The following is a 23,780-nucleotide window of genomic DNA, read 5'->3' on the forward strand; positions in this document are numbered from 1 at the left end:
TGTGAATTTGATGTCAGACTGTGCTACATAGTATAAATATAACAACTGCCTCAAAAAAAAACCAACCAATTAACCAATCAAAAACAAACAAAACAAAACAAAAAAGCTTATGTCTATAGCTGAGTGATAAAGCATTTGCTGAGCATGCTCAGTGTCTTAGATTTGATATCCCAGCACCATGAATACATCAGCCATAAAACTGCTCTGTGTGGGCTGAGCAGTGATGGTGCATGCCTTTAATCCAGTACGTAGGAGGCAGAGGCAGTTGAATCTCTGTGAGTTTGAGGCCAGCCTGGTTTACAAAGAGAGTTCCAGGACTGCTAGGACAGTTACACAGAAAAAGCCTGTATCAAAAAATCAGGAAACAAACAAACAAAAAGCAAAAAAAAAAAAAAAAAAAAAAAAAAAAAAAAAAAAAAAAAAAAAAAAAAAAAAAAAAAAAAAAAAAACTTCTCCATACGGAATGACATCAACATTCCCAGTAAACATTCTTCTCTGTGAATGAAAAGGAAGAATATACAGCAAGAGTTTCACAGTGGAGTGATTTTAAAGTGAGCGCTTAAAAGGAATCTTAAAACACACTTATCTGTAATAAACATACCTTGAAAACAAGAAGTACGTTTTCTTTTCCAACAGTAACAAAAGGGGAAATTTCCAACAGCCTGTTATAAAATTAAGAGTGGAGGAATGTCAATCACTTCTCTTTACCAGTGGTTTTTCTAAGGACACTGGTTTCACTTTCTCGCAGGTATGTTCACCTTAGCTTTCAAATATTGATTATGGACATGATTTGCAGCATCTGTCATGATATGTTGGTTCTTTCCTTTCTGTTAGCATCAGCTTTTATCATGCAGTTTCCTCTTTGCAGTTTCTAACAAGAAGAGGGAGGGGCTGAAAATTATGAGCTGGAGTATCATTCAGAGGCAATTCAGTTCTGCCTTTTCTCTTGGAGCTCTGAGAGGACCAGGCCAGGGAGGAAAGCTCAACTTGTCCCTCACTTGCAGGGCTCAGTTCAATTCATCAGAATCACAGGTAACAGCTGCTTTTGTTTTATTTCTATCACATGATCTTTTGTACTCTAGAGAATTTCACAAGGTTTGACTTGAGAGCGGGATTGATTGGGAAGCCCTTTTGCCTGGGTTAGATCTGGTTGACTCGTGCAGTATGTGAAATCTGGAGTTCAACACTAGTTATTTTCTTTCTGAGTGTGAAGAGACTTCTGTGTACTAAGAAAATAAGGTGGAGGGAATCTCTGGAGTTTACTACTCTTTAACTGCATCAAATATTTATATATTGTTCATTTTGAAGAAGTCATAATAGGAGCCAGGTAAGATGGCTCCGTGTGAAAAATACGCTACACATACCTGACTGACTGCCTGAGTTACATCCTTAAAAAAAACATAAAAGTGGAATGAAAGAATTGAATACTTTATGGGCATTAACGACTGCAGCATAATGACAAAATTTATTTTCATGTAGGCTCATCTGGCAGCATTATATACTGTAATATAACTTGTGAAATTATTGTGTACATGAAATGATTTAATATTTAAGCTTCAGGTTTTATCCTGCTCTGCTTCTCTCTATTGGTGCCACACACCACCCTTCCAATGCCCCTTTCCACCGTCCTGGTTGCTGCAGTTACTCCAGATTTTGTAGCATGTCTGAAGACTTTCAGACAGGAGCCACAGATACGATAGCACCTTCTGGCTTTTATTTTTCTGGGTCTGAGTTATCCCACTCAGTAGGATCATCTCTACTTTCATGCATTTACCAGGCCTGACCCTGGAGAAGAATGTGTAGAAGACTGTGGCCGGGTGGAGAGGTTGGACAGCTCAGGTTTGGGCTTTAACCCAAGAAATATGTGTCTTGTAGCCCAAAATGTTAATCATCTTCAGGATTAATCTTTAAATACTGTTTTTATGGTGTTTTTTTGGGAGACACTAAGAATCATGTATAGTTTTAAAAACTGTAAGAACATTTTTATACTGTGTGTTTACCAAAATATGTAAAATTTAAAGAAAAAATTTATTTGTTTTTTATTTAAATAATAGTTTTTCTTTGATTTTACATACCAATCAGTTTCCCCTCCATTCTCTCCCCTTTCCCATCCTACCCCAACATCCACTCCTCCTCCCTCTCCATTCAGAAAAGAACAGGCCTCCCAAGGGCTTGCACAAAGCATGGCTCATCTAGTTGAGGCAAAACCAAGTTCCTCCCCTTATGTCTTTGAGGAAGGGTCAGGTAAATTAGCATGGGGAACAGATTATCAAAAGCCAGCTAAGTGCTATGGAGAGATCCTGATGTTAAAGGCTAAGCTCACAACTAAAAATAATTATTTATTCAGAAAGCTTAAATTTTTTTGTGTTATTTTTATTGATTTTTTTTTCTGTGTAATTTTTTTTCTTATTTTTTTTATTAAAGATTTCCATCTCCTCCCCCTTCCCTCCCCTCCCTTCCACCCGTACCCCCACTCCACCCCTCTCCAAGACAAAGAGCCATCAGGGTTCCCTTCACTATGTTAAGTTCAAGGTCCTCCCAGCTCCCCCTAAGTCCAGGAAGGTGAGCAACCAAACTGACAAGGCTCACAGTGAGCCCGTCCATGCTGTAGAGTTCATGTTCATTGCCGTTGTCCTTGGTTTCTCAGTCCTCCTGTTAAAGTTTTCAAATATTTTTTCCAGTGGTACCAATTTTTCCTAACATTCTTATATTTGTTGAATATTTTGAAGAAATAGGCTATGCCAATATTACAATAACTTATTAGTATATTATAAATTCATTCTGTATTTTCTAATAATAATTACTGTGACTAATAGCAATATAAATGACTTTAACAGAAATCTTCAAAGACTTCTCACCTCTAGTGGAATTTAAGGTCAGTCCCTATTAAGATGTTAGAATTGCTATAGATGTTAATCAGATTCCACCCCTTCCTACCTCACTGCAGCATCAGATCCAGGTACCTTCCTAAAAGTGGACATTTTAACTTTTCTTTAGAGATCACTCAAGGTCTGGTTTTAAAACAAAACATACTTTACTTACTGTCGAGATGAGTGATGAGGAAATCACTTACTCAACTGTGAGATTTGGTAAGTCTTCAACACTGCAAAACCGAGGAAGGCCTGAGGAGACTCAAGGGCCAAGAGGTACTGTTCACAAAGGTAAATGTTTTAAACATTTAAATTCATGTGAATTTTATGCCTTGTAACTTTTGACATTTGAAAACAATATCCTACTGGCTTCTATTGAAAGCAGTTGGGCTGCCCAAGAGTAGAAGGAAGGTGAGTATGAGTAGGAAAGTCATCATGTACAAAACTGTTCAAAAATTAGTTAAAAAATAAAGTAGTCTGTTTTTTATAAAAAAAAACAGACAAAGGGAGTGAAAAAATACAACTCTACCTCTACTTCTAATTAGTTATTGGTGAAGTAGGACAATAGGAGTCTATAAGCAAAAGTTCTTGAGAATCGAGTAGTGAGAAGTTAATACTTTCTGTCAAATTTGAAAAAAAAAAACATTAGGAGGTTTTAATTTAGTTTAGTCAAGAAGAACTCTAAAACTTTAAAAAATAGCAAACTGCAGTATGAAGAAAACCAAATGTTCTAGAGTAACAAATCTCAAAGACATGAAAAACATGCATTAAAAATAATACCTTCACTCTAAGATAAGGTATTTTAACTGTCTGAAGTATTCCCAAGATCTAATGCAACGAAGCAGCAGCAATAGTCCATCAGATGAGAAAGTGTCTTTAGAAGAAGGCTGCAGAAAAAAAGGAGGATAGGAGAGGGTAGTGAGGGTGGAGAGGATTAAATCATACTGCATTTAAAGAAATGTTGAAGAAAATTAAGTTTCTTAATAAAAAGCAGGAGTTTTTATTTTCTTTTTTTCTTTCTTTTTTTTTTCTTCTTGTTTTTCAAGACAAGGTTTCTCTATAGTTTTGGACCCTCCTCTGGAAATCACTCTGTAAACCAGACTGACCTCGAACTCACAGAGATCTGCCTGTGAGTCTCTGTTTCCAGAGTGCTGGGATTACAGGCGTGAGCCACTACCGCCCAGCTCTATTTTTTTTCTGTACTCAGTCTGCTCACACTGTCACAAATTGACTACAGTTGAAAGCCTTTACTTCTTTTACCAGGTGATAATCAGATGCATGGTTTTCATGTTTCCAACATCTCAGATACACAAAAGTGTTCAGTATTGTCTGAAGAAGATTGGATTTAGGAAAGTGAGAGAGAGAGAGAGAGAGAGAGAGAGAGAGAGAGAGAGAGAGAGAGAGAGAGAGAGAGAGAGTGTGTTAACTTCAGGCTCCTTTAGGAATGAGCCTCCAAACTGCAAAGGTTCACTATAGTTCTCAAGAACATCAACCCTCTTTCCTTCCTCCTCATCCTCAGTTATGCTCACTTGGTTGACTGCACACTCCAGTCTGGGTTCTTCTACTTGGACTGTGTCTGCTCCTCCAGTGCTTTTTGAAGGATGTGCTTTTGATCTTGTAGAAGTGGGGGAGGAGGGGCATGTGCCTGTCATCCAGCTACTTCTAGGCTGAAGATAGGAGGATTGAGAATACAAAGCTAAACATGATAAAAGTTTGGAATACTGTGAAACTTCGCATATGTAACATCTCTACAGTGGGAAAATTTTAGGGAGAGATCTACAATTTAGAAAGCACATGTTCAGTCAGTTGTAAGATGGACTTCTGTAAAACTTTTAGAGACCATGTTATGCAAATTTATGATTAGTAAAAGGATGCGCTCTTTTCATGGTGATAATTTTCTTGCTTTGTTTTGTTTATTTAAGAGTGTTTAGCCCCCTGGTACCTCTTTGCAATAGCTCTGGGAATCCTTTGTTCCCTTCTGGTGGCTGTCGCAGTGTTGGTGGCATATGGTGAGTAACTGATAAACATCTTCTTTGTCTTTCTGCCTAAGTAATAACTTTAGACAGTACTTATGCAGTTAACACTGTCCATTGTCCTGGCTATAATCAGGGATGTGCCACATAGTTCTGGACTTTGGATGTTTTCTTTCTGACGCTACAGTATCCTGTTCTCTTACATACCTATCCTATTAACTCTGTGGCTGTTAGGAGCTGCCTTATTTTTTTTTTCTCAGTTTTGGTCATATTCCTTTTGACGACATGGTGGCAGTTTGCCTTATGAGAACTTTGCGATAGTCAGTCTTCTGAACTCAGGTGATTGTAGATCTTGTAAATGTAAGCATTCTGTGAGAAACAGATGTGCAAAAGAAATGAGAGCATTTATTTATTTTACTCTGTATATGTGAAGGATATTGATAGATGCAAATACCTCCTTTGTACAGAGACATTACAGCCTGAGCTTTTTTGGATTTTTGTCAAATGTTTAGAGAAACTCACTCTTAGTCTGGGCTAAAACACAGCTACATATATGGATATTATGCTTTCCAAAGACTCCAGTGAGAATTATGTCATTTCTTAATGCTTCTTCATTCACATTTTCATGTGGTGTTAAGTGTTCACTGAATGTTTTGCTTAGTTTTTATTTGTAAATTTTGTGGTGTTAAAACGTGAAGTAATTGGGAGCTGCTTCCACTACAGCTTCCTTCAGCTGTACCTATCATTTACTTTATATTGAAATTGTTGATAGAACTCTATCTACTGACATAGAGAAATTGATATTTCAATTTCTATAGTCAATTGATATGTTAATTTCTAAACTTTAAAGTACAAATGAAAGTAATGACATATGTTGGTGTACAAATGAAGTTTTTTCTCTAATCTTAGATTTTAAGACTTATTCCATATAAGCATTTTTTGGTGTTATATCTGTTATTAATTTCAGTTTCTCAGTATAGTGGAAACAAACATGAATTGCAGAAAACTCTAAACAGCCTCACTCAACAGTATCACACCCTGCAAAGTGACAATACCTTAATGAAAGAAATGCTGACAAATAAGTCTAGAGAGCTTGATGAACGTCAGAAGGAACTTGACTCCTCCAACAGAGAACAGAACAGATGCTGTCGGGAAACTAAAGTTTCAGATTGCATTCACTTCACAGGTAAGGAGGGGATCTTGAATAAGGAATTGCACTATTATGTACTGACTCTTCTCCAGAAGATTTGAAGTCCAGTTAGCTGCTTTTAACACTGGTGATCTCTGGGTTAATGGTTGAGGTTTTATGTAGTGGTAAAGAACCCTGGAAATCCTTGTTTGGATTAGGATAATCTTATAGTATCTAGAACTCAGGGGTCATCGGATGCTCCTACTGCTACCAGTGCATGGAATTACAATTCATCAAAGCCAAGAATTCAGGTCATTTTTATTTATGGGAAAAGCTGAGTCTCCAGCTTTGTTCTTGAAGGAACATGAAGTTTTTGTTAAGAGTGTATTTACAAAATATTTAGATTAAAATGAACATAGAGCATTTAGGTGGATACAGTCACAGAAATAACAATGTGTGTGGTTTTTTTCTGTCTTATTATGAGAAAGTTGGCTTGTTTGTGACTAAGATATCCTCCCTGAAGCTCAAATGAGAGTTTCACCATGGCTGTTCACATTTATGCACTTCTAACAGTAACACTATTAAGGACACCTAAAAGATACACATATCAAGTGTTGTGAGGAAATCTTTTTATTTTGTATCATGACTAATTATCTTTTATTGATTCAACTGATCAATAATTATTAAATAATTGTTCAGGATTTAGAGTTTACAGAGAGCTTTTACATATGAACTCACTCTGCTATAATAGTAAGGGTTGACAATTTTATTATGCAAGGACAGATGATAGCTTTAAAATTGCTATATTATAAAATATGTGCGAGGAAAATAAAAAGCTCCAAAAATATCTTTGAAGTATTCCAGATCCATCGAAAACATTTTGTGTCATTATTTAAAACAGAAAAAAATCTTTGTCATCTGTAAATGATAGTTTAACAGTGTAATCCTTGTACATAGGAGACTGAGGCAGAAGGATTGTAAATTTGAGAACAGTCTATGTAGCCCAACAAATTCCAGGCCAGCCTGAGCTACACAATGATACATCTTCATAGGAAAACAAAGACTAAAGATAAAGTTTGTTAATTAAACATGGTCCTCCCCTTTCCCTCAGTAAACAAAATAATTATATTGAGGTGTTGTTACACAAATAGGACACATTTCATTGTTTTCAACTTGACGTATTTGGGTATGTAGACACACCATTGAATGCATTGAATAATCAGAACAGACTATCACCTTCAGAAGCTCTCTCATATGTCTCTTATATCTCCTAAAATAAGAGCATCTAACAAAGAACACAGCACAACTCTAAATGCACAGTATGTATGAACGAGTGTGGGCGCAGGGCATTACTATTAATCTAGAATTCTGTCATCCTTGTAACAGCCTTTGGACAGCCAGTGTTTGTTCTCCACCCTCAAGCTCCTTACTACACGGCTCTGTTTCTTAGACTCGGACTGTGTTAGAACCCTCATCTGAGATGAGTCATGAAATTTAGTCCTGGGCCAGCTTGTTTCATTTTGCACACAATGCTCAAGTTCATCTATGTTTGTCACAGTGGTCAGCATCTGTATTGGTGATGTTGAGGTGTTGAGGCTTATTTTGTAGCCCAGGCTGTCTTAGAATTTTCTTTATAGATAAGGCTAGTATGGAAGTTACCACTACTTAGCCTAGGCTGGCCTCAAACTGCTGGTGACCCTCCTGTCTCACTCTCTGGAGTGCTCCAGTCATGGGCATAAGCCACCATGCCCAGCTGATTTACTTCCTTTAAAGGATAAACAGTATTCCTTTGTGTTTATCTGCTATATTTTTCTCATACTGCTTTATCCACAATGGACACATCAGCTGTTTCCATATCTCTACTGTTATAAACAACATTGCATAAAGCATGGGTGTACAGGAGTCTCTCTGGATTCTAGAATCTCAAATTCTGAGAGCCGTGATAATTTTCTTAGTTATAGAGGCTTGATAAATGCATTTCTCTGATAACAGTATGCCAGAAAATAAGAAGTTTAATTGTTCACCTTCTCTGTTATAGGCAAAGATGTTGAAGGATACTGGTTATGTTCTGGCATAAAATGTTATTTCATAATGGACTATAAAGACTGGAGTGGATGTAAACAGACTTGCCAGGACTGCAGCTTGTCACTTTTGAAGATAGACGATGAGCATGAACTGGTACTGTAGACTCTTCCATGCTTTTCTAGTCTCTGGGAGTGTGTCTCTGACTCTTGGATAGTGGCATACTGAGTGCAGACATGGTTTTGAAAGTAAAACCTTCAACATTATATATGGTTTGCCAGTAATGTGAGCAAAATTGCAGTAAGAGTCTCCCCAGAACCTCACTCCTCCACCTGGGTTAGTGTCAGGACACAAGGTCTTTGACAAAGAGACTCGATATTAAGAGATACCTGTATCTTTGCAATCTCCCCCCTTTCTCAAGAATCTGCAAGAGAATCCCTCAGAAAATCATGTTTTCCCTTAATAAGTTTAACGCTTTGGTATAGAATATCCAGTGACTGACATTTATTTATTTCCAGAGTGACAGCTACACCATTACCTGGAACTTAGTGCTTGCTCCTTGGAGTCCAGAAGTGAGACTGTCTTAAGTTAGCAGTTACATGACAATAAAGAAATTAACTGACTTCTGGGCCCATAACCAAAATGGAAATTATATAAGATCCATGAAATAAATGGTTATAACTAGTTAATCCCATTGTGATTTTCGAAGAGTCTGGCAATAATATTTACTTCATAATATTCTCATATTTCAAAAATGATATCTATCTCTAAAATGAGTATTTAAAAGAACAAAATGATCAAGGTCCTGACATTTTCTGTTATATTTGTTACTAAAGAAATTTATCCAAATACACAGATGATATTTTTCTGAAGAAACAGTTGCAGGATCAGCTTGAAAACTTTGTCATTAGGAGAGAGGAAGATATTTGGAAATATTTAATATACTAAAGTTACTAAATATATTTTGGCATATGATTTTTAGATTATCTCCTCATCAAGTTCTACCACAGAATGGCTTCCTGTCTGAAGCATGGAGTTTAATGCACAGCTTTTCACATTTCCCAGTCTTAATACAGAGGGGACAGGGGTGTCTGTTCTTACTGCAATTTGGTATGCCCATTTTTTGTTGTTCCATGGGAAGTCTACTCTTTGCTGAACAGAAAAGGAGTGGTAAAGGATTGGGGGTAGAAGTCAAGAGGAAATGCCAGGAGAGGTTGGGAGGAGAGGTCGGAGGGAAGACAGGAAGTAAAATAAACAAATAAATTTTCTAAAAGTTGAAAACTCTGTGGGAAATGTGATCCAATATAAAGAATAGAGTTTCAAAGCCCAGCAACAGAGTTAGAGACAGCCAGTGCTCCTACTGTCAGATGTCCCACAGGAAGTACAAGGTGCCCAACTGCCCCACATGAAGAATCCAATAAGTCTTATGCAGGCTCCCTGGTTGTCTCTTCAGACACCATGAGCTTTCATGGGTAAAGGGTAGTTGATTCTGTGACTTCTCTTCTGAAGTCCTTGATCCCTTTGGTTTCTCCCTCTCCCTTTCATTAGCAGGAGCTTGGTCTAAAGTTTGGCTGAGAGTCTCTGTCTCTATTTCCATCAGTTGCTGGATGAAGCCTTTCTGAAGACAATTGGGCTAGGAATAAATCTTTGAGTATTGTAAATATTATTAGGCATAATTACACTGCCAATTTTTTCTCCAGTTGTCTGATTCTATCCTAGGTCTCTGGGGTCCTGGTGCTCCAGTAAGTGTGTCCTGGTACTCCAGGTAATTTAGGATCTTAGCATGGACCAGCTTTGATTGGCCACTCCCATAAATTCTAGGCCACACTTATCCAAACATGTCTCATTGGTAGAACTGACTATAGTCAAAGGTGCATTTGGATACTTTCATAATTGCAAAATTACATATGGAGCTGATATGCCATGTTCATTTAGGGGTCTGAATAAGGGGGATTGTGAATTTAAGCACTTGGCTACACAGTGCAACTTTCTCTAAGAAACACAGTCACAAATCATTTCATGAACCCAATATCTTTACTGGATTCATGATTTCTTTTTTTAGATACCTGATCTCTTTTCTTTGAAGGTTTATATTTATTATGTATACAGCATTCTGTCTGGATGTTTGCCTACAGGCCAGGAGAGGAAGCCAGATCTCATAGATGGTTGTGAGCCATCATGTGGTTGCTGGGAATTGAACTCAGGACCTCTGGAAGAGCAGCCTGTACTCTTAACCACTGAGCCATCTCTCCAGCTCCTACCTGATTTCTTTTTAAAATAAATTATGTAATTGATTTGTTTTGGTACAAATTAGCCACTAGTGAGAAATTACTTTAAAAATGAATTTCAATGGATTGGAAAAAAAGGACAACAGAAAACTGACATAAAAATAGCTAAGATGTGTTATATTGTTCTTTCATGAAACAGAAGGAAATTTTATCATCAGATATGTCTTTTCCTTTACAGAAGTTACTTCAGGTCAAAGTTAATCCAAGAATTTACTGGATTGGATTATCGTATGATAAAAGAAAAAGCAAATGGCAATGGATTGATGAAGAGCCATCTAACCTGTAAGTTTCCTGAACACTTACACACTAACAGTGGTACATGAGTTGGGAGGACTGTGTGTGATATGTGTTGCCTTTATTAGTTAATGAGTAATGATATTTTGGCCAATGGCTTAGCAGAGTAAAGCCATGGGGGAAATCTGAACAGAGATAGAGAGAGATGCCATGTAGCTGCTGAAAGAGTAACATATTGCACCAGTAACCCACAGCCTTGTGGCAATACACAGACTAATTGAAATGCATTAATTTAATAGAGCTAACTAGTAAGAATTCTAACACATTACCGAACAGTATTATAATTCATATAGTTTCTGAGGGATTGTGTCTGGGCAGCTGAAAAATGAAAGCACAGTCCCTGTTTAATATAGATATGAATAATTTGCATTGGTATGAATCTTGCTTTATTGAAAAAATTTAAGGTCAATTTTGTTATATGTTTATGTATTTCTGATCTTGATTAAGTTATTGTGTGTGTGGAGCTCATTTAAAAATGTAATGTATAATTAAGAAATATATGTTAATAGATAATCATCTATAATAGTCAAGCTTGTAGTCATGTTCGTTAGGCTTTCTAGATGTACAGAGATGTATTTCAGATGGATAGGCATTCTTCAAACCTTTCAAGGACTATGGAATATGGCATTTAAAAGGTTTTAAGAACCTAAGGCTTTTCATGACAATGAGACACATCTGCTTCTGGCAGCATAAGGTACTTCAAGGGGAAAATGGGCATTGAAGAGGCTCCTTCTGGAGTTAGACATTTGGGCAAGAAACTGCTCTTTCCTGGACTACTTGATAAGCTGGATATGCAAGGCCCACAGAAAGATGACTGCTCAATTTGTCTAAAGGTGAGACTGTCCTGCAGAGTTTCTGCTTCATAAAAGTGTCTGCTAGATGTTCTGCAGGACACAGAAGAAAATAACTAACAAACTGCAAATATAGGTACAATTTGTCTTTGAAATTTCCTGCATCATGGAAAAGTCTGTTGGTTACTATGGGCCAGTAGTCCTAATATGGATGCCCCAACAATACAGAAGAACTTTGGGTGACTGTCCAGGTAACAAGATGTCTCTGTCAATTCTAGAGATTTGAAAGTTGCTTACAATGAACTTATTGTTTACTTAGGAAATATCATATCCTTCTGGAGTCTTTGATGGAGTTGAAGAATTTATAGTTATAGTTTTCCTTAGTTAGGATAAAAGATAAAATAGATATAAATATTACAACTGTAATTTTTACTTGATATCTGTTTTGTTATATGTAATTTTACTATGTTATATTTAAAGCCTTTCTTTTTGTTTAAACAGAAAAGGGAAAATGGTGTGGGAGGTCCTTCTGTCTATGTGCTGCTTTTATTGGTTAATTAATAAAGAACAGAACTAGGTAGAGAAAGCTAGGCTGTATACAAGGAGAAAGAAGGGTAGAGTCAGAGAGAAGTGATGGAGACACTGGAGACAGGTATTGAGAACTTTAGCTGGTAAGCCACTGTCATATGGCAATACACAGATTAGTAGAAATGAGTTAAATTAATATGAGTTAGCCAATAAGAAGCTAGAGCTAATTTCCCAAGCAGAGATTTAATTAATACAGTTTCTGTGTGATTATTTTGAGCCTAAGCAGCCAGAATGAACAAGTGGCCCTTCTCCTGCAACACGTGTTTAAATGTGTACAAAGGCATTTCTCTCATTTTACATGGCTTTCCTCATTTTCTATGAAACCCATGAGTAAGAACATGATGCATATCACATATATTGATCAAGTGTTACACAGGGAAGAGAAATAGTCTAGAGGATAGCTGATAGTAATGTAATATTGAACACACATCAGGACTGTATATTCTATGATGTGCAGAGCAGAAGCAAATCAAAAGCTTAAGAAGACATGATATGACTGGATCATGCTGACAGATACAATGAGTACGAATATCTAAAACTTTCAATTGAGATTTTTGTAGTTAGTGTATATAATTGTTTGTTGTTTATAAATATAAGAATATGTTAATGAATAATTTACATTTCAAAGTGTATAGTTTATAAAGAGATTAAAGATTATTTTCAATCTAGTAGATTGTTACTAATTTTTAAATTAACAATATTTATTGAAAATATTATAATATACAGTATGAAATTTGATCATATTCATCCCATGCTTGCCCTCTCAATGTTTCCCTGACTGTACACTAAAGTAGTCACCTATAACTCAAGTTTTCTTGATTAATAGTGTCCATTGTTGTATGGTTATTGGACAATCACTGGAGCAAGCAACACAAGCAGTAGCCACATCCCCAATAAAGAGTGACTCTTCCATGTCCAACAGCTGTCAACTAACAATAGTGACTCACTAAAGAATAAAGAGCAGCTCCCTATCTATGCTGGAATTTTAGCTGACTTAACCATGTGCAGGTTGCATATAGGTAACCACACTGCTAAGTTTGTGATTTCATAGCTGTGTCAAGACCAGAAGGCAGCATTTCACAAAGCTTTTCCACATCAACTGTATCTTACATTTTTCCACTTCCTCTTCACTTTCCTGTGTATTTGTGGTTGCCAGGACAGTGTTGATGAAGACATCTCCATAGGACTGTACACATTTTCTCTTCTATTCAGCACTTTGAGAAATCCTGCCACTCTGTACTGCCCACTATATAAAGAAGCTTCTCTGACAAAGGTTGATAGAAGTCCTGCTTTAGGGCATAAACTGAAATATCAGAACTGCAATTTGACCACATGACTACTTAACAATGTGATTGTAGCAGATACCAACCTAGGGTTTGTGACCTCCCCAATATTCAGCTTTTGATTTAGATTACAATACTGAATACTGAACATTATATCTCTAATATGTTAAAGACCTCAGGGCCAATAAGAAAGCAATTATTCATCCTATAATGATACTTCCATTGGGGCACATCTTGCCTTGCAGGTCAGTATTGTGGCATGTAGGGTCTAGAGCTGGGTAAGATATTCTTATCTTTTCTCCCTCTGAAGCTTGCAAAGCACTTTCTGACCATTTGAATGCTAGCCCAAGGGAAGTTGCTTTTTGATTGGCTTGAGATAGATTTTTCTATGTCCTGATGTCAAAGTGTGTGCTGTTTTTAGTATTAGGGTCTTACCATGTAATTATGTTGGATCACCAAGAACAGAGACAATGGCCTCTACTCTTCTGGACACGTCTGTGATCTCTCTGACCAGTAATTCCTGCCTTGTGCTTTGATTTTCATTTAAAACTCATGTTCTCTATGACTGTCTTTTATATACTTACATTTTGTTTTTTAATTATATTTTCAGTAGAATATATTTTGACAAGATTTCCCACCTCTAAGACATTCCAGATTCTCCACACATCCCTATCCCCCTATGTTAATGTTCTTTCTCTCTCTTTATTCCCAAAATAAAAACAAAAATGAAAATCAAATAAAGCAAGAAAACCCAATCAGAGTAAAAAGGCATATAAGAAATACATGCAAAAAAAGAAAGAAAAGAAAAGAAACCCTAAACCACCATATAAATGTGAAGTTTGTTTTATGGTCAAGTTCAAGCTTACTAACTAGTGGGTATCCATAAGGCATTTTGTACATCTTTAGTTTTGTTGACTCTACCAATGATTCTTCTGTCATTTATACCCCTAGTAGTATCCCTATTTTTTACTTTAATCCTCAGAAAGTCCCCCTCTATTTTCATATCACATACTTATCTTTCCTCCTGATTACTGATGCTTTTAGTATGGAATACTGAAATTTCTCCCCTAGGAAATCTTTGTTTTTCCATAAATAACTTTGCTAATTAGTTATACTTTCAAGTTGCCTTTTATATCATTTAACAGTCATTTTTATTTTTATTTTTTGTTTTTAATAAAGTTTCAGGTCACCAAAGCTTGCCTTGAAAACCTAGTCCTTATGTCTCCATCTCTCAGGTGCTGGGACTACAAGTGCCTGTCCTGTCCCTTATCTATTTAAATATATCAACCATACTTATTTTTACACACATTAGGTGGTAATCCTAGTGTCTGAAATTCTTTAGGTTTAATGTACTGTTTCTGTGGATTTTGCTCATGATGTCATTTTCTTTGTCGTATTTCCAGAGTTTCTTTTTCTGCACCAAGGGCATGACAACAGACTGTTATTTGAAGACATCTGTAGTCTTCTGACCAGTAGTAATTCCTTTGGATGTGTCCCTTGCCTTGCACTTTTATTTTTATTTAACAATTCGTATCTTCTGAAGATATAACTCTTTTAATTATATTTTGATTTTTTAACTTAAAGTTTTTTCATTGAATCTATTTTGATCAGTTTTTCTTCACCACTTAATACCCAGTTCTTTCTCACCTCCTTCTTTACTCACTCATGTTATTTCTCTCTCTCCCCCACTGAAACAAAAACAAAAAAGGAAAATAAAATCAAACTAAAACAGAAAAACCAATAAAATAAAAAATTGTCCCAAACAAACAAACTCACAAATAACCAAAGAAAAAGGGAATCTGTTTTGTATTAGTCAACTATGAACTTACTAACTAGTGAATGTCCACAAGGCCTTTTATATATCCTGAGTTTTGGTTGATCCATCCTTTACTCTCTTCTTTTCATTCCTTTACAGTATTCCTACACATTTTATCACTTAATTCTCAGAACTCTGTGTGCCTTCATATCACATATTCATCATATTCCTGATTAATGATTTTTTTTAGAAATACATGATGGGGGACTCTCATTGGTTAATAAAGAAACTGCCTTGGCCCATTTGATAGGCCAGCCCTTAGGTAGATGGAGGAGACAGAACAGAATGCTGGGAAGAAGGGAAGTTAGTATGCCTCTCCTCTCTGGGTCAGACGTGATGGAGCCAGCCATCAGGTCCGACATGCTGAATCTTTCCTGGTAAGACACCACTTGTGGTGTTACACAGATTATTAAATATGGGTTAAAGCAAAATGAGAGAATTAGCCAATAAGATGCTGAAACTAATGGGTCAGGCAGTGTTTAAAAGAATACAGTTTGTGTGTTGTTGTTTCGGGGCATAAGCTTGTCAGGCGGCCAGGAGCCGGGCGGGAATGCAGCCCACAGCTCCCATCACTACGACTACAGATTTTTAAAAAAATCTCCTAATATTTTTGTGTTTTTCTTCATTAACTTTGTTAGATAGTTACATTTTAAGTTGCATTTTATATTATTTTTAAAAATTAATTTTTATTGTTTTGTTGTTGTTGTTGTTTGGAGATAGGGATTTTTATTACCCAGGTTAGAATTGAATTCCTGATTCTTTTATCTCCATCTTAAGTTTTGATACCACATGCAGGTGTAACTATCATTTATCCTTTTAAAAATGTCACCATAATTAATTTACATGTATTAGTTGGTAGTCCTGTTGCCTGAACTTTTATGGACTTAAAATAGTGTTTTAGATGGATTTTGTTCATGATGGTATATTTTTGTGGTATTCAGTGAATTTCTTCTTCAGCAGCTGGAGAAACTATCTCAGCTAACAACAGCGGCAACATTCTCAATAATATTTTATTCAGTGCCAAGGACCATGGTAGGTCTTGCTCTCTTCTGTTTAAATGTGGTACTGCCAACATGGACATCTAGGCTCCAAATCTGCTCTGGTTTCTTTTTTTTTTTTCATCTACCTTCCTAGCATTAGAATCATTGGTGTTTGCCACTGTGAAAGGCCACAGAGTTAATAAATTAGTTTGTATCCTACAGCACCATTCAGAGTGAAATATAAGGTGGTGACTTGTAAAGTGAGGTGCCAAGGACTGAGAGTATGCCTGTATCCAGGTTAAATGATCTTTGTAGTCCTTGACTATGCTGTAGAACTGTTCTCTGATGATGGTATGTTAACTACGGCCAGACATGAGGCTTCAGCAAGGAAGCCTAGTGGTCAGAAAGTTTCTGTGGCTTCCATACTATTTTCTCCAGTGGGAAGACACAGAAGCTTGTTCTACTCTATGTCAGCTTCTAAATGAACCTCGTGAGCTGCTGTGAGCTGTGCTTCTAGAGGTCCAAGTCAGCATCACCATGAAGTAAAGCAAAGAGGTCATGGTACAGAATATATGTTCCATGTGTATCTTACGAATACTTAGAGTCTGCTGGGTTTTTTCCTCTTTGCTCCTGTTCAACACATATGCTTTATTGATTGGACCCATAATCACATCTCATGGTTAACTAGTGTATATACTCATTCCTGATATATCATCTCTACCTATGTTCTGTCTATGATCCATGGGCCACTTAATTTCATTCATATCCTTTTCTGTTCCTATTGTAAAATCTAAACTCTCTGCTTCCACCTGTCTTAGATCCAATGTTAAATAAAGACAATCTTTTGTTAAAGTTTAACCCTTTTGTCCTTTCAGCCCCATGGAATTTGTTAGATTTCTTTCTCTGTCTGGTGCTCTTTGACATAGATTATAATTAGACTAGCCTCATTCAAATGCAGTGTATTTCCCAAACCAGCCATTAACTCCTGGTACTCCTGGATTAGTTATTTGGTATTTGAATGATCATTTTCCAAAGATTCACTATTTATTTTAGCCTATTATTAGTATCAAGATGGCTGCCATGCTTTACTGATGCTTTGGGACTCTCAGCTTTACTGAAGCCTCAATATGTATAGGAATTTGCTTTCTGCCTGTTCTTATAATTGAACTAAATTTGATTATTAGTTAATATTTGATCAGGGGCTTGAATCATAGGCCAGTCTGACTAGGTTTATAATCCTCCTATAACAGGCTTCCCAATGCTAGGTTACAGTAATGTATCATCTTTTTGTGTTTTAGTTTTTATTTATCATTTTGAGTATTTTTTCATGAGAAGGTAGCTGTGGATTTAGTATTCATCATCCATCAGAGGTTGCAGTTATGTTGCGCATAGGGAAGTCACTTGATCACTATGTTTCAGTAAATCAATAGCTCTGAGGAGTGGAAGAAAAAAGATAAACAGGCAAAACAGCAGTCACAAACCTTCTTCTATGACTGTACAACAAATGTCCCTTTTCTCCATAGTGAAAGGTATATAAGAGTTTTTCCTATGTGCACATGCATTTATTTCTTCTATTCTTCTTTTAACAGTCTTTATTACAAAAAGTATAAGAGAAAACAATTTCAATATAAAATTGTTCCAAGGAAATATTGAAAATTTATTTAACTTTCTCACAAAAAAATGAGAGCAGGAATCAGATAAGAAATTATTTGTGATCAAAGAGCACTTTTATTTTCCATCTTATACCATTTACTTATTTTTGTGTATATATTCTTATGTACTATGACATACAGGTCACAGCACAGGTGTAGTTAGAGGAGCATTGAAGGAGTAACTTCTCTCCTGTTGTATGGGGTCTAAGATTTAAGCTGTGATTGACTGGTCTGGAGGCAATGACCTCCACCCACTGAGCCATGCTACTGGTCCAAGACCAATTTTTATAAATGTAGAGAAAATGGAAATCTTTTATTGATGTACTTAAGATTAATTCCATATTCCATACATTTTGGTTGACAAACCTTGTTTTAGAACTTTGGCCTGAATTGATATAAACTTTGACTTTAAATAACTGCCCATTATATTTTTCATTTTATGGTGATCTGACAGTAATGGAATCACTGCAAATGACAGGAGACTGCATTTTTTTTGGGTCAGCAGGTGTAGATAATGGTGACTATGTTAGAACTCATTCCTGTATCTTTGAAAAGAAAGTGGATAAATTGTCTGTTTCAGTGTGCAGTGGGAAGGAAAGGTAAAAATGGAATGTGGTCTTATTTGTTGGTTTGCTGTGATGAATTGTGAACACTTAACAACCAGACGTTTGAAACAGTCTCAGTCTGCCATGCAAATAGAGAGAAGAGCTGGAAATGAAAGAAATGTTCTTGTGAAATCTGACTTAACAGAGAGCAGAAGTCATGCTTCTCCCTTATACACACAGCAGCTATGTCTGAGGAATGGATACCTTTGGTTCAAGGCCCTGAGGTATCACTCGCTTGTTTTCCTGAATGACACACAGAAGTTAATAAAGAACCCTAATAAAAAGTGCACATGTCTCATCACCAATAAGAAAACTCATTTAAATACCCATGGATTTGACAGCATAGTTAAGAACTTGGATGCAGTTGTTGGTTTCTCTTGGTTAGTTAGTTACTTAGTGTTTAATACTTTTTACATGTAGAAAAATTTATGACTTTTAGAACATATTTATTTTCTGCAAAATATAATTTTTGACTTACTAAATGGTCTCCAGACTAGTTCAATACATTCATAAACCTTCCATATATATTCTCATATTCTCTCTGTCTCTGTCTGTCTCTGTGTCTCTGTCTCTGTCTCTCTCTCTCTCTCACTGATCCATTTGATGATGATTGAAGCTACACAGATACAGTAATATTTGTTGAGAAATCTTATAGATTTTTGCTACAGAGTGAGATTCTGTCTCATGAGGCCTAATAATAATAATGGTAATGATAATAATAATTATAATAATAATCCATCTAGAAATATTTTCTAGGGACAAGCAATTTTTTACAACATCATACTGAATACATTAAACTCAAGAAATATATATTGATCTAGTAATATGTTCTAATCCATAATCCATTTTCATATTAGTTTTGTCAGTTTTCTGGATCATGTCTCTGCTGATATTTCTTCATATTCAGGATTATGCAGTACATTCACTTTTAATGGCCTTTAGTTCTGAAACAGTTTGATTCATATTTCATTTCTTTTCTTCCTTAAAATCAAGTCTTGAAGTTGGAGTGTGCATGTACTAAAATGTACCCACTGGAAGTCATGAGAAATATGAATTTTAGCAGATATGGACTCCTTTACAAGCACCAGGCTGTTTTCTAGGGTTTTTTCATTTCAAAACTATTACCAAAACATCTTAATGTAACCCGAAGTTATTTAAAGGCTTTGTTTTATCTCTGATGCAACTGAAAACTGTTAACCATCTTTCTACATTAAGATTAAAAGAATTTAAGCATGCTTGTGTACTGGGACTCAATTGTTTTTCGTAATCACTAACCTAAATCTTAGACTATATAGCTTTTCAATAGAAACTCATGTGATCTAGTTCTGTGACAGTTCCTTGCTTTATTTTTTATCTCCTGCTTTATCAGAGGCAGGGTCAACATTTTATCCTAACTTTACCTATGCTATCTTTTTGACTAAACTAACCTTTATCATAATTCATTACTATATTTATTAAAACCCCATTCACTGAAATCTTATTTAAACTAATGATATTATTGTATAATATCTTAGCTTAGAAGGATGTCATCTTCATAATAATCCACAGCTAAAATTTCCCAGTAGAATGAGATATTTTTTAGAGATGATCATATTGCATTAAGGGTAGTAGGGATTTCCTTATGCCCATACACACCATGCCAGATGCCAGAGGACGATTGCAGTAGCAAACATGTGAAGACAGCAGAAGCAAAAGACATTCTGGCATCTGAGGTCTTGAGGTTTTTCTTATCCAATATTTACCCATCAGGGATCAGGGTGTTTTTTTTTTCCTGTTTGGCCAATCCCCGGAAGTCAATTACCATCTGCTGCTCCTCTGACATGACCACTGGCATGCATCAGACTGTGCCTCCAAGCACCTGCCCAGTTTGATTCTTGCCCTGACTTCCTTTGAAGATGGATTATAATGTAGATATGTAAGCAAAATAAGCCATATCTTCCCCAAGTTGCTTTTGTTAATAGTATTTTATCACAGCAGTAGAAGCCATCAAACCAAAACAGGGCAATTTTGTTACCTCCCAAAGTTCTTTATGGATCTTGTCTCCTACTTGGTCCTAGACAAATACCTATATGTCATATATCATGTACAAATTTGTGATTGATTCCATTTTTCTCTGTACCTTTTACCATTATTATTATCATTATTTAGGTAACTCAAGGTTTTCTTACATACCAGTGGTTTATTCTTGTTGTTACAAAGTCCTCTTATTACATAATTATACCATGATATTTCTCCACATGTGAATATATGGTATGTTTCTAAGTTTTGACACTTATGAGTTTTTGACAATTATGAAAGCTATTGTGGCAATTCATGTACAATTTACTGTGTAAACACACATTTTTATTTCTTTTTAGTAAATATCTTTTGTTGGTGTCTTCTGGGTCCTTTCCTACTTTTGCACAGGCTCAACATACATAACATATACACATGATTTCCTGACTGCACCCGTGAGCATTTCTCATGGCTGGCTAATGTATATTTCATTCATAATGTGTCTAACCTGTTCTGTCTGTGTCCTACAATCCACTGAGTTTCATTTATCTTTATTTCTCTTAAATTTCTATGGTAAATTTGAATATTCCATTTCTCCCCACCTAATTTCCAAGATTCAAAGAAGTGATTTATTTTACTAAAAACTGATTTCTTTGAAGTCTCAGTTCCATGTAGTATGTGTGGGTTTCATTCTCTCTCTCTGTTTTCCTTGTCAGAGTCTCATTAGCTAAAACTAGACTCAAACTCCCTTTGTCTTGAACTGTGATCCTCCTATCCTCATTACTAAAATCCTGAGACTCGAATTGTGCCCCAATGTGCATGGTTGGATTTATTATTGAGGATATGCATTCTGAGTGCATTTTTAGCCAATTTCTTTTAACTACTAAGGGAAAAACTGGCTAAAGTGTTTCCATGATCATTTATGTTTTTTTTTTCAAACCCCTGCTAACACCTCTGCCTGAGTAGGAATCTGATTTCTGCCAGTTTTTTACAGGATTAAATTAATTATTTTTTTTGTTTCTGGTTTTGCTACATAACCCAGGTTGAACTGGAACTCAGTCTTTCTGTTTTAGTACATTTACTAATTGCTATGTTTTCTAATTTTTAATAATTTTTTTATGTTGTAGCATTTAATTTTTTTCTTCTTTACAAAAGGGGAGTTATGTCTTCTAATCTATCATCTTGCAGAAATCAGGGTTGCTATGTGTGCAGGGAATTCAGTAGATTGCTATGCTTCAGTGAAGATCCATTAACTGAAGTGGTGGGAGGTGGAAGAAAGAGAAAGGGAAAACAGCCCAAAACATTAGTTACAAGCCCTCATCTGTGATTGTACTACAAATCTTCTTTTTCTCCTTAAGGCACAAGCAAATGAGGACTTGTTCCATGTGCTACACACTTTTGTCTCTACATAGCCATGAACTGACAAAATGTTAGTGGGAAAGTAGGTTTAGCATAAAATAATTCCTTGGAAATATTGAAAATCAGTTTTATTTCATGACCAAAAGCTGTGAGAGTGGGATATGATAGGAATTTTGGTATTACCAACAAACCGTTTCTTATTAATGAGCTTAAAAAAAACATTTTAGTGACAAATAGCAATAGCTCCCATATTCTTCATATAGAATAGTATAGTAATGTTAACCAAGGTTTCTGTCCCACCAGGTCCCATGATCATTCAGTCCCAAAGAAATCACACAGAGGTCTACATTAATTATCAACTGATTGGCCTATTAGCTCAGGCTTCTTAATAACTTATATTAGCCCATAATTCTTGTCTGTGTTAGTCACATGGCCTGATACATCTTATTTCCTCTGTGTCTGGATGATGACTTCAGACTGACTCTCTCCTCTTCTCAGAATACTCGTTGCCCCACCTCTGCTTCCTGCCTGGTCACCCAGGCTATACTTCCTGCCTGACTATTAGCCAAACAGCATTTATTTAAAATACGAGAGACAGGGTACAGACCATTGTTCCATATAGTAATAGTTCCCATATTCTTCATATGTTCTCTATATAGAATTTCCAAACCATGATATTTCAGTGACTGCTTAAAATTAAACAATTTCCCATTGTTTTTGTTCTTTAGTGACTCGAAAATAACATATTTCAATCATAAAACCGGAAGTTGTGCATTTTTATCTAGAACAAGACTAGATGATACTAACTGTGAAAATCGTTATCACTGCATCTGTGAGATGAGAATGGATAAATGTTCTGATTCACCCTCCAGCAAGAGGTAAAGGTAAAATGGGAAGTGTTGATTCTTATTTGCTTCCTGTAATAATCTGTTATTCCTTATGAAAAAGTGTTTTGATTCCAGAATTTTGTCTTCTGTGAAAATGGAGAGATGTGCTGGAAGAGGTTGAAAACATTCTTCTGAATCTGAATTGACAGAGCAGAGACCATCTTCCTTCCTGGAGGAGTACATCTTCTCAGATACATGGACACCCCATTACCCCAAGCCCCTGAAGAATCTACACTTTCTATTTTCTTACATACACATAGAACTAAATAAAGAACCCTAATAAACAGTCTGAGTTTTCATTATCAATAGGATAAATCATCTTAATTGAAAGTGCAGTTAAGAACTACAAAGTAGTTTTTAGCTTCAATTTCTTAGTTGTTAGTTGATTTCTGTTCTGTTTTGTGTATTTTGTTTCATGTAAAAGGTTTCTTCATTGGAATAAACATTTCTTTTGGCCATCAAATATAAGTTCAAATTTGGTGAATAGTTGCAAGGATAGTTCAAGGAACTGCTAACTAACTATATTTTATCTAAGATTCAGTTTTTCTACCCACTCTTCTTTAATCCATCTATCATTAGTTGAGGCCTTATAGAGATGGTGGTAATAATTGAAGATGGCTAGATGTACTGGTTTATACTTGTAATCTTAGCAATTAGGAGGTTAAGACAACATTGCTGGGAGTCAAAATAAATACAGTGAGAACCTATGTCATAGAACCAAACAAACCAGATAAAATTGAGTCCCAAATGTTCCTAAATATTTTCAAGAGACAACAATTTATCTTATACAACCATATCCAAATGATTAAACTCAGGACATATAACATTGATACAGTAATTTATTCTTATCTGGGATCCATGTACTCATTCACTGATTGTATAATGTCACTCTGGGTATTTCCTCTACGTTCAGCTTCACAAACATTCAGTGCTGATGTCATTTTAGTGTCCTTTAGTCCTAAATAGTTTTGTTTGTTTTGTTTGATAAAGATTAAAAATAAAACTACAGAATGAAAAGTATTTCTATTAGATAAATGCCAAAACCCACCAATCAGGCTATTTGATTGTTTTGTTTATAGGAAACTTACTACTCATGAAGAGTGTTGGCCACTACCTGTGAAATTGTTAGTGCTACCACATTAAAGACTATGTTGTGGTATAGAGGAGTTATGCAACAGACTAAAATTGTCTCATATAATTTCAAAAATTCCATTCTTAAAAAAATGAAGTTGTATATTATTTATTCTA

The 23,780-nt window shown here is 35.8% G+C and overlaps 1 protein-coding gene across 1 annotated transcript; it reads left to right on the forward strand.

The window, feature by feature from the left end:
* Window positions 1-945: 945 nt before the first annotated feature.
* On the forward strand, window positions 946-22,749 carry LOC119805917 (killer cell lectin-like receptor 5). The gene is made up of 9 exons (XM_042054416.1): window positions 946-1,032; window positions 2,998-3,204; window positions 4,421-4,536; window positions 4,793-4,879; window positions 5,811-6,029; window positions 8,011-8,150; window positions 10,461-10,564; window positions 22,374-22,523; window positions 22,608-22,749. The coding sequence occupies exons 2-9, from the start codon at window positions 3,050-3,052 to the stop codon at window positions 22,651-22,653; spliced, it is 1,017 nt and encodes a 338-aa protein (XP_041910350.1). The 5' UTR covers window positions 946-1,032; window positions 2,998-3,049; the 3' UTR covers window positions 22,654-22,749.
* Window positions 22,750-23,780: the final 1,031 nt, after the last annotated feature.

Source organism: Arvicola amphibius, unplaced genomic scaffold (assembly GCF_903992535.2).
Source record: "Arvicola amphibius unplaced genomic scaffold, mArvAmp1.2, whole genome shotgun sequence".
In the NCBI taxonomy this organism is placed as follows: Eukaryota; Metazoa; Chordata; class Mammalia; order Rodentia; family Cricetidae; genus Arvicola; species Arvicola amphibius.

What these genes read in the sequence shown, in the direction of transcription:
- LOC119805917 (XM_042054416.1), top strand. Translation starts at nt 3,050, where the DNA reads ATGAGTGATGAGGAAATCACTTACTCAACTGTGAGATTTGGTAAGTCT. An exon ending in CGCAGTGTTGGTGGCATATG is followed by an intron (nt 4,880 to 5,810) that starts GTGAGTAACTGA and finishes TATTAATTTCAG; the next exon opens with TTTCTCAGTATAGTGGAAAC. An exon ending in GATGAAGAGCCATCTAACCT is followed by an intron (nt 10,565 to 22,373) that starts GTAAGTTTCCTG and finishes TTTGTTCTTTAG; the next exon opens with TGACTCGAAAATAACATATT.